We start from the raw sequence: 11,488 nt of genomic DNA on the forward strand, positions 1-11,488 counted from the left end.
CAGCTGATGGGCGCTGTTCTTAGAAGCTTCCCCAGGCTTGCCCAGCAGGTAAACAGGCAGTGGAAATGCACTGGGGAAGCCTCTGAAAGCGGCGCTTTGCCGGGGTGGGGGTGGGTGGGGCAGGCCTGCCCCCCCGCCACCTCCAGCGCCCCCTCGCGCCCCCCCGCAGCAAAGCGGGGCTTTCAGAGGTGCATTTTAACTGCTGAAAAAGCCCCAGGAGGCTTCTGAAAGCCGAAATTAATTAGATTTGAATTAGTCATTATTAACTTGCCTCATTTTTTTCCAGAGGATCTACTCTAGGCATGACTAAATCTGGATCCAAAATATTATAATTTAATTCCAAGTAAGCAATACTATGTTCAGACTGTTAATAATTTGAATGTATAAATCACGACTTCTAAGTTACTGATGTAACAGTCATAGCCTTGAGTATAACAAAAGCAGGTTAAATGTTCTTGGCTCCCTACTCCCCACCAGTTTTCAAGAAGGCATATTTTAAACAGTAATTTGGGAGCTTTCTAGATTTTTTTGAACCAGGTTGTAACATATGTGCTGTTATAATAAGGATTAAAGTTTTGTAAACATGGATTCTAGCCTAGTAGACTGGTGTGTCATGTGAACAGCAAAGCTTTCAGGGTGTGAGAAAGTCAAGGAGACATGCTGCTCATTATGTATAATATGTATAATAATTGCTTTCTAATTTATTCAATACTGTATGCTTCCTACTTTTCTCCCATAATTCCCTGCTTCAACTGTGAGTAGAACAAGCATTCCTCTAGCTCCTTAGGGAACCTGGGACCCTCGATAGCTCCCATCAACATAGTCAGTAGTTATGGAGTATGATCATTGTAGTTCCGAGCAGCATATTATGTAGCCTTGCTCACCATAAAGAGTTTTCTCCTCATCTTACCCAGGGAGCTCCTGTATTAACATTCAATTCCTAAAAGACACTGCATATTGGTGGCACTGCGGGCTAAACCGCAGAAGCCTGTGCTGCAGGGTCAGAAGACCAAGCAGTCGTAAGATCAAATCCACGCGACGGAGTGAGCGCCCGTCACTTTTTCCCAGCTCCCGCCAACCTAGCGGTTCGAAAGCATGCAAATGTGAGTAGATAAATAGGGACCACCTCGGTGGGAAGGTAAACAGCGTTCCGTGTCTAAGTCGCACTGGCCATGTGACCACAGAAGATTGTATTCGGACAAAATGCTGGCTCTATGGCTTGGAAACGGGGGTGAGCACCGTCCCCTAGAGTCAAACATGACTGGACAAAAATGGTCAGACCTTTACCTTTACCTTACTCTTACACTACTAGCAATGTGAATCTGGATTAGGCTTGGTAGGTTACTTTAACGAAGGGTTTTCTCATTTTAACAATAGTGCTAAGGCCGAAACAAGGCTGAGATTAGCCTTTCATGTTAAGTATGTTCCCTCATTTGCAACAGTAGTCTTGAACGGAGTTTTCTTAATTAAAGCATAGAAGAAGAAAAAACATTTCTATGACAGGCCACTACTTTAACTCTAGTAGTGCAGTTGTGTGCATTGGAACTATTCATAAGAACGTTCAATTGAATTTAAAAGGGCTTACTGGCAGATAAAAAGTGACAGAACTATGGTCTGAAGCAGCCAGTCAGGACAGTTGATACTTCTTGAGCGAGGATCTGCAAACTTCTCTAAAATGACAACATGCACAGTACAGACCTCTTACACTTATGCACAGGCTTGTCATTATGCATTTCAGTTTATTTTAAATGGATACTTAGTCTACATAGCCTAAGGAAAAATAAAGCCAATTCCTGTAAAGATTGTATTGGATTAAACAGTGGTAGAGGTTCTCATCCTTCAGTCATCTTGTCATCCCAACAGAAGAATGATTTTCTATAGTCCTTGTCTCTAAACAGAGTAAAGGAGAAAGGAAAAATACATGTTTGCATAATCTTTCATCACGTAAAGTACAGGCAGGCTTCTGTCCAGGCATGCACTCCTCCTTATACTGAAATAAAGCAATCTGAGAGGCTATTATCACTGACAAGGAAGCCAATAACACAGGAACTGCAACAGTGGCTTGTGTGTTTGTTTCCTCCAAATGTAAATAACCATTCCACTGTCAAATGTTGTATACATCACTGTTTTAGAATGCCAGAAATCTAGATGTTAATCTGTCTTAAGAATTTGGTGATGCTTCTATTTTCTACGTTAATCTAGACAGTTATTTGTTAATACTTTGTGTGCAGAGTCATGTCCACCTTGCTGGTTCTGCTTTTGAAATGAAATTAAAGCAGTCACAAACTGTAAATAAATTCATCTAAGTTCCATAGAAACTTATTAAAATCTCCCTCTGCATTCTAAAATTCATTTATACTGTCTGTAACAAAGCATTTTCCTTGTAGAAATTCACTCACAGCGCATCAGAATGTTTAATAAAAGCTTTTTTGAAGAATAACACATCAGATTTCAGTTCATTCTGTCTGTGAATAATGAACTGCAAGAAGTATTTTGTAAGTATTGGCAGATATGGTTCTAGAATATTTGGCAGTGATAACTACATGTTACTATATTTACTTTTTCATACTGAGAAGAGGGAGACCTTCTTGAGTGAACTATGCCAATATTCCATATCTAATCGCAGTCTACATCTCTGCATGTGACTTTTAAGTTCTGGTCATAGCCAAATTGAATGGGAAATAGTAGCTGGAAAACCATGGAAAATACAATTTGTTCTTTGGAAGAAGAAATACTTTCTTTCCCCACTAAAATAGCTAGAGTGGAGATGCTAGAATAAATGTTCTGAAATGGTTCTTGTGGAAGGTATTAATGGTACACTGCAGATCACCTAATAAATATGTCTATGCATCAGACAATGGGAAAAATGACACCATACTAATCATTTTAACAACCACCATAAACCAGACTGGATGAATAACATATATGTTTATGTTATCTACATAGCTTCCTGTTTAAAGGCTATTTAATAATTTTGAAGATGCCACTATGAACAAACTTCCTCAGCTAGAATTCACTTTACCTCTATTGTAACTGTGTTCATGTCTTGTCTTGGCTGCTAATAAAGTTGTTCAATAAACAGGTACCTCAGAGGTCTGCTTGTTTTCATTTCTAGACTTGGCAGATTTCTAAACACATGCTGCTTCAGCTGGGAAAGGAATAACAAACTAAATAAATGGTAAACAGCAGGATTAGAGCAGGACCAGCTCCAAACAACCAAAATCAAATGCAGTGAAGGAAACGTGGACTAGCTCCAAACAACCAAAATCAAATGCAGTGAAGGAAACAATTTTTCTAAACAAAGCTTTGGAACTACTGTATAATGAAAATCTGCTTATGCTCTATGCATGTATTACTTTTTATGTCACTGGGTGAAGACATTTTATGTAAGGGTATCTATATAAAAGAACCACACATCTGGAACATGACACACCACTATAACTATGAATACACATTTCTGAGAGACATTTCAAACCTATACCAAGCATCTTTTCTACTACTGTTTTCACTGGTGTATACTTCAAAAGTATCTTGTCATAGTCTCCTACTTGCCTTCCAGCAAAATCTGTCCTTTGTCAGCTGCACAGCTGCTTGTAGGTAGCTCCTTCAACAATAAATCAACTTACAAGCTTTGCTCAAAAGTTACTTTCATTTCACATCTGACACCTGTCACAAACAAGGTAATTGCAAAGCGTGTGTGGCCAGCAATTTTCACACAGTACACAGTAACTATACTTGTACAGTATGACTTCAGACTATGAGCTACTATTTCTGAACACCTGAGATTTGTACTCTGTAAATTTTAAGATACTGGATCCACCTGCAGCAGCAAGGTGATACAGTCTGGCAAAATGTACTGAAGCTTCACTCATATCTGCCATACAGAAGGACACACGACAAAAAAGTATGGGAAGAAAGGATGTAGAAAGTTGCTGTGAACAGTTATATTTAACTATTCTCTGCATGCAAAATTGAAAAACGTTACCGAAATTGTAAACATTTTACATACATATATATGAAACAATAAGAACAGAGAAGCACCATGTAGATTTTAAATCTGCATCCCTTATTACAATTCAGGTTTTTTTTCTTTTTTTCACCTAAAAGGCAGTCGAGAACTAAAAGAAGGCTCATTTCTGCTAATGCACAATTAGCCAGGACAATACTAAGACAGAATAAGACACCTATTTTAGGATCCAATCTTATTCAGAGAAACCCGGTGAAATCAACAGGACCTTAGTGATGGCTAATTCAAGTCCCATTATTTCAGATGGTCTACTCTTAAATATAACTAAATTTGGATCAAACACAATATCAACAATTGAGAAATATTTAAAAAGTTTGGTGTATAAAAGTTAAATTAAACATTTTCCAAAAAGGTTATTAAAAATCCCAAACATGTTTAGAAATAACTTCAAAATTACAAAATTACAAAAATGATATGTTCATATATCCTTGTATGAACTATTATGCTTATCAGTACAAATAATTCATTTAAAATATAAAATTAATATAAATAAGCATAAAGATGAATTATGCCAGTAATATAGTGAAATATCCACACTTAATATTTAATAATGTTTATAAAATGTATATGAAATTAATACCAACTTTAGACACATTACTTTATAATGTAGTATAGAAACCGATCAACTACATTGGCCAGCGGGACACCTTTTAGCAGCAATGCTGGAACAGCTGGCTAAACACTGCTGAGCTTCCTCTGCAAAGCTGTACGCCCAGCACTCTGTCTTCTGTATCCCTGAGCAACATAGGCTAGCAGATTGGCTCAAGGTTTACAACTTAAAACTTTCACAGAAAGTAAGTATTGCTATCCTTCAATAACTGTCATCAAAGAATAATTTGTGCATAATAGTAAAACTTCACACCGCAGAACATTTAAACAGTTAATCTGATTTCAACTTGATCTAGTAACTTCTTTCTGTCTCCAGAGGTTTGATGAAGCTTCCCAAAAATTAATGGAAGATTTCCCTGGAGCAAGAAAGATGAATAAAGCTAATAAAAATAATTTCAAAGAAATACAAGCCAAACACCATTTCTGAAAAAAGGCAAACTGATTCTTCCAGGTTTCCTGATTTCTTTTAAAGTCTTATCCAAATGTTTTCCTCATCCAATGTTCTGACATGAAACAAAATTGTTTTTTAGCTATGCTGCCATCACACCGGAGCTCCTGAAAAATGTTGCTGCCTTTGCTCCATAGCTTGTTGACTTAGCAGCTGCTGTCGTTTTTGAAGAAAGTGTACTACTTCAGGACTTCTCAGGAGTGACTAAAAAGAAATCAAAGGTATTCAATTAGATATTTTTGCCACTTCACACAGTATAGAGCATGGGAGAGCTTTTCATAACCAGAACATACAACTCTTTATCTTCAATGCTAAGACTACTGACTATGGAATACACTGAAACAGATGTGCAAAGGACCTCTGCTCTTCCTTGGAGACACTGAGCACTTTCTTCATGTAGAGCCCTCAAAATGGTATGCTAGATATTCTGAAGGGACACATACCTATCTAGCATGGACAATGCCTTGCTATACAGATAAAAGATGGCACAGATACAAGTAAGTCCATCTCCCTAGAATAATACAACACAGTTTCCTTAATCTTTAGGCAAACTTCTGAGAATTCTGCTTTTATACTTTTTGGAGACACAAACACTCAACACCTTCAAAATTACTTGTCAGCTCAACTTGATTTACCCCTAAATTGGTTAAGATCATTATTTCTGCATCTTTTTCTCTTCTTAAAATGCTGCCTTTTAATTTCAAAGCTCATGGTGCCTAAAAACTTTGTCAGACTCCATACCTCCACCTTCCCAGAGGCTGCATGATACCCACTTACATTATACCATCTTAAATCAGTTTTCTAGTTTGAATGCAGCACCTACACCATTATCAGATATGTGCTGTGTTTACTAATATAAATTAGTAAATTTTCTTCCTCTTCTACCTCCACTAACTCTGTAAAAATGGTTAGACCATTAGGTTTTATGTTGCCTTAATTTAAAACTCAACATTTTATCTTCTAAAACAGTTTCAGAAAATACCTACAGTATCAGAAAAAAGTGTTATACAAATGGAATAACTTTACAGACATTTTTGTACCTTTTTGTATCCTAGAATTATAGAATAGTGAAGTTGGAAGGGGCCTAGAAGGCCATCAAGCCCAACCCCTTGCTCAATGCAGGAATACAAATCAAATGATATCAGCCAGGTGGTTGTCTAAATTTTTCTTAAATATCTCCAGTGCTGGTGTACTCACCATATCTTGAAGTAATTTAGTTCCATTGCTGTACTGCTCTAAACAGAGAGGAAGTTTTTTTCTAATATTGTTATGCACGTCAAACTAAAGAATTTGGAAACACTAATCAAATATACAAAAGAAAACCCATATTTAGTTGTGTTCTACAAAATATGCAATATTAATTAATAGCCGCCCAGAGCAGACATTGGTCTAGATGGGTGGGGTATAAACTGAATAAATAAAATAATAAATAATTTTCAAATTATCACTATAATCTTATTTTATTTATTTATTTATTCTATTTATATCCCACCTATCTGGTCTTGCAGAGGATTCTCATTAAGGCTTTCTGCGTCAAAGGCCAAAACCCCTTACCTGTCTTTTATGGTTTAACACTTGTTCCAAAAGTGTAGGTTTTGCTGGCCGATCTCCAATGTTGCCTGTTCTTTGCTTTGATACAGATATGGAACCTTCAGTGCAATCCTGTATGCAAGCACAGTAAAAAGATGGAAAAAATTCAGTATAGCTATTTCATTAGAAAGCTATTTATTTATTAGATTTATATACCTCACCATTAGTATGAAGCAGTATTCTGGGCGGTTAACATCAATAGATAAAACATACAATACTGTACTAAATAATGATTATACAAAACTTAAAACATTAATAAAATAAGAACAAGTGGCATTAGCTCAATTATCTGAATAACGGCAAGATGAAGCAAAAAATTGAAAGCAAATAGGCCTTACAAAGCAATTATTTAAAAAAAATTCATTATTTCTGCAGGGCGTGTTTGACTAAAACCCCTTGACATTTTCTGTTGATGAATGATTATGGAGATTGCATGCCACTGATTCCAATTTACGATAACCTGCTCCAGGGTTTTCTAGGTAAAAAGGGGCTTGTCATTCTCTTCTGGGGGTGCTGTGGGGATGGACTACTTGCCCAAGGCCGTACATGCTGGATCTTGTCTCCAAGACACAGTGGGAAACCAAACTGGCAACTAGGTGTTCCAACACAATGAGCTATCTGGACAGCTCTCATTTAGTATATTGACCACTTTCCTCAAGACAACATTAAAAGGACAAAACAGATCCAGTTTTCTTACTGCAAATATGATCTTACCATGCAACAGTAACAAAGGTGCATCTAAACCACAAAATTAAATTACTTAACAATGAATTAACTAAAATGGCTTCAAAAATGCCAAACATTGCTCTAAGTTACCAAACTCTGAGAACTATACTTCTGTGATTGAAGTCAGTGTCTATGACAGGGATTCTAGACAAAAAACCCTGAACAGCATCATAAAACACTCAAGTTTCCTTAAAGGGGAAAAAAAGACTTCAAACTCATTCCAAACCAATTTTAACTTGTAGAGAAGACACAAAAATAAGAGTACATCTATGGTGTTTCTAAAGCATTTGTAAAAATAGTACAGCAACACATTCAATTGAAATAAGGTGTTCAGGTAGATTAGGCATCCTTCAGTCTCGAGAGACTATGGTAACGTGCTTTGAATACAGGACTTGGAACAGCGTCTAGTGTTGCTGAGAAGGCCAATTCAAGAGTGACAATCCCTTCCACACTGAAGACAAATACAATCCACCCAGACAAATACAGCCGTCCAGAGTGGTAGAATACACCAGATGGGCGGGATATAAATCAAAAAAATAAATAAATCTGTCCCCTGTCCAGCTCCCTGGTTTTGCTGGTTTCGGGACTGCCTCTTTGCCTCTGCCTGCTGGACAAGGATCCCTTCAAATTGGGAGAGGCACTACTTGCCTCCAGGCCGAATGCTCAGATGCCAAGGTTTCCCATCTGTTGAGGTCCATTCCTAAGGCCTTCAGATCCCAATGTATTCGCAAATGCTTTCACGGCCGGGATCTAATGGTTCTTGTGGGTTTTTACGGCTCTGGCTGTGTTCTAAAGATGCCGGCCACAGAGACTGGTGAAACGTCAGGAAGAACAACCTTCAGAACACAGCCAAAGAGCCCGAAAAACCCACTACAACCTTCAGATCCCCGCTTGCAGATGTCCTTGTATCGCAGCTGTGGTCTCCCTCTGGGGCGCTTTCCCTGCACTAATTCTCCATACAGGAGATCTTTTGGAATTTGACCGTCAGTCAGCCATTCCCACGACATGGCCAAGCCAATGTAGACCTCACTGTTTCAGTAATGTATACAGTACATGTATACAGTAATGTATACATGCTAAGGCACGGGTGGGCAATTAATTTCTATAAGGGGGCCACATTAAAAATCTGAACTGTGTTTGGGGGCCGAACCAACTTTACTTAAAAAATAAAATGAAGCAGTGATGTTATGATTGTTCTTATTTTAAACATTAATCTTCACAAATACTAAAGAGGGCTTATGCAGTATGTTAAAGATAAGGAACTGATCAACTTTAGACAAAAAGCTATAAATGGTTTTGATGTTCAAAACTGTCCGCGGGCCGGGCAGGAGCGGTTCACGGGCTGTATGTGGCCCTCTGGCTGCACTTTGCTCAGGTTTGTAAGGTGTTCACTGTGGCAAATAATGAGGCTTCTGCTAAAATCTGCTTAAACAGAGCCAATTATATTTCTACAACTTGCTTTTCCCAGTACTTGTCTTTGTAATCTGATACCGACGGAATCCCAAGATGTTTGCAGAAAGCGACTGTTAACCACTTGAAAATAAAAGTTCACAAAGTTTCCTATCATGGTCTAAAGGTGGGGGTAATTGAATAAAGACCGTGTGTTTCTGGCTAGAGGGGACTGGCCTATGCCACTGCCTCGGCTACTTCTCCTGTCGTTCAGTTTCACTCCCAACCACACACCCCTCCTCCTCACCTCAAGCCGGCCGCCGCTTCCAGGAACGCTTCCTCCGGACTGCGCTGCTCCGGGAGCCACAGAGGCCGGGATGCCGCCGCCGCCGCCGCCGCCGCCGCCACCACCACCACCACCACCTGCGCTGCTTCCTCCTCCTCCTCCTCCTGCTGCGCCGCCAGTTCCCAGGGCCTGGTCGCTCTTCTTGCGCTTGTACTTATCCTTGTACATCTTGTTGCGGTGCCTCTTGCACATCCACGGCTTGCGCTGCTTGGCCACCTGCGTGGTGGTCTCGCTGCAGCCCTGGTAGGTGCAGCTCTTGCACCCGTCGCCGCCCCCGCCCCCGCCCCCGCCCCCCGACTGGGCGCCGCTCTCGTCCTCGTCGTCGAGGTCCTCCAGGCCCCCGCCGCCCCCGCCTCCGGGGCTGCCGCCGCCGCCGCCCTCGCCCGCTCCGCCTTCGCCTTCCACCTCAGCGGCGGGGACCAGGTCGCAGAAGACCATGAAGCTGCTCTGCGCCGAGGGCGCCGCCTCCGAGGCCACCCCGGGCGTCGGCTGGACCACCTGAGGCTGCAGCATGGCGGCGCCCACCGGCTCCCCGTCCCCGCCGCAGGGCTGCATCACCAGCAGCGTGAGCGACTGCGGCGGGGATGGGGACGGAGAAGAGGACGAGGAAAAGGCGGCCGAGCTGCCGCTCGTATTCCCCGGAGCCTCCGTGGCGCCTGAGGGCTTCGTAGCCAAGGCCTCGGAAGGCCCCGGCTGCCACAGCAACGGCAAACGGAAGGACGGGCGGTGGCGGCGCCCACCGTGACAGCTAGCTCTCCCCCCCCCCCGCCCCCCTCACAAACCGCCAGCGCGCACGCGCTTTCCTGAGACCGGAAACTCCTTGACTACGCAAGCGCAGAGAAGCTTGAGAGGGAGGCCTGGGATGCTGACGTCATCTTGTACGGCGAGGGAGGGAAGGGTAAGCCAATCAGGATGAGCAGAAGAGCGGGCGTTGTTGGCTATTGATTCGCGTGTGGAGTAAAAATGCTCCCACTGTGGACATCAACCATGGAAGCTTCGGCAAGGCGCAGGCGCGCTGCATGTAGGCTGTTTGACAGATGGCTAGGAACCGTTTAGCGCATGTGGGATCTGATCTTTGTGTGCGTGTGGTCTTAAAAAAGCATCACCTATCCTTGCCTTTGGGTTGTAATAAAGACATTTATGATACAGTGTAAGGAAAGGTAGCCCACAAATGTTCTCACATGCTGGGGAAGACCCTTAAGTCCCTGCCTTCCACAGCTATGTACTGACTACCCGGGCAAAGAAAGAGACTCTTTAAAAATAGCCTCTCTATGTTGAAGAGATTGTGTATGGAATGTCTATGCTTCTGGCTACTACTAATCTGGTGACACAACATCCATGAAATAGTGTGTGTCTGTGTTTTATATGGTGAGTTTGCCATCCAGCACACAGTTCATCAACATTTGGAGGACAGAATGTTGATGGACAGAAAAACAACAATGATTCTTGTGGCATCTGAATAAATGAACCAGTTTTCCTGGCAAAATGTTTTCATGGATTGGAGCTCATGAAAAATCTTGCAAATAAAACTTGTTAGCTTTAAAGTGCCTTAACATTCTTTGTTGATTTTACTCCCACCAACTAACACTGCTGACCCGCCAGAAGAAGGAAGGATTCCTACTTTGCTCCCACTAGGTAGGAACACAGGCCATAGCCTTAACCCAGGGTCCTGCTCAGTTGTTATTAAGGCAGCTGTATAGAGGGGAGTGCAGTAGCCCTGGCTGCCTTCTTTCCAATTTAATGGTTCTCCTATGCAAGGAGGGCAATGAACCTGAAGAAAAGAGCGAGCACCACCTATGAGAGGTCTATGTATGAATGCATTCTTGACTCACATCAAGAGCCCTATGGATAGCCCAAGCTGGCCTCCTCAGACTTGTTGCCTACATCATGTGGAGGTGCATGATGGAAATGGAAAAAGAGTGTAGGACTGGAGAGGTCCCTTGTGCCAGTGGTAAGTACTGTACAGTATACCTGCCTTAACAATAACTAAGCAGTGGCATAGTGGAGCCGCAGTTTGCAGGATTAAAGACTTGACAGTTTCTGAGTAACAAGGACTATGACATCATCTGCCACTGCTACTCTGGAGTTTCCTGTCAACAGCCTCAGGACATCAATTTCCAACAGGTCTTTCCTAGCAGTGACATTTTTATAAGAAATTATGATGAGAGACTTAGAGCTCATTCCCATGACATAATCATGTGAGGGTGTGTGATAGCATCACATTCCACTGGACGGTCTAGATTTTGCCTCGTTTAGCGATGTTAGTCCGTGCAGGAAAAACGTCACTAAACGATTTAATCGCTAAGCGATTTTAAAAAGCCCATAGGAACACATTAAAACGCGTTGTATTCTG

At 41.5% G+C, this 11,488-nt stretch overlaps 1 protein-coding gene across 2 annotated transcripts; it reads right to left on the bottom strand.

The window, feature by feature from the left end:
* Nucleotides 1-1,719: 1,719 nt before the first annotated feature.
* RFXAP (regulatory factor X associated protein) lies at nucleotides 1,720-9,924 on the bottom strand. 2 transcript variants are annotated; one of them, XR_013543344.1, is made up of 4 exons: nucleotides 9,097-9,924; nucleotides 6,639-6,746; nucleotides 3,023-5,288; nucleotides 1,720-1,890 (listed from the first exon to the last, which is right to left on the bottom strand). XR_013543344.1 is itself a non-coding variant. In XM_020783839.3 (3 exons), exons 1-3 carry the CDS (start codon nucleotides 9,688-9,690, stop codon nucleotides 5,178-5,180), a joined length of 813 nt encoding a protein of 270 aa, XP_020639498.3. In that variant the 5' UTR covers nucleotides 9,691-9,924; the 3' UTR covers nucleotides 1,720-5,177. The 2 variants fall into 2 exon arrangements, 1 of the variants encoding a protein (XP_020639498.3); XM_020783839.3 differs by having other exon boundaries at nucleotides 1,720-5,288.
* Between the last annotated feature and the right edge of the window lie 1,564 nt (nucleotides 9,925-11,488).

The sequence above is a fragment of the Pogona vitticeps genome, chromosome 3, assembly GCF_051106095.1.
Source record: "Pogona vitticeps strain Pit_001003342236 chromosome 3, PviZW2.1, whole genome shotgun sequence".
NCBI lineage: Eukaryota > Metazoa > Chordata > Lepidosauria > Squamata > Agamidae > Pogona > Pogona vitticeps.

Coding starts and splice junctions, on each gene's coding strand:
- RFXAP (XM_020783839.3), bottom strand. CDS start 9,690: ATGCAGCCCTGCGGCGGGGACGGGGAGCCGGTGGGCGCCGCCATGCTG. Junction 6,747..9,096: donor GAAGCGGCGGCCGGCTTGAG/GTGAGGAGGAGG, acceptor GCTTGCATACAG/GATTGCACTGAAGGTTCCAT. Junction 5,289..6,638: donor TGTTAAACCATAAAAGACAG/GTAAGGGGTTTT, acceptor ATTTCTTTTTAG/TCACTCCTGAGAAGTCCTGA.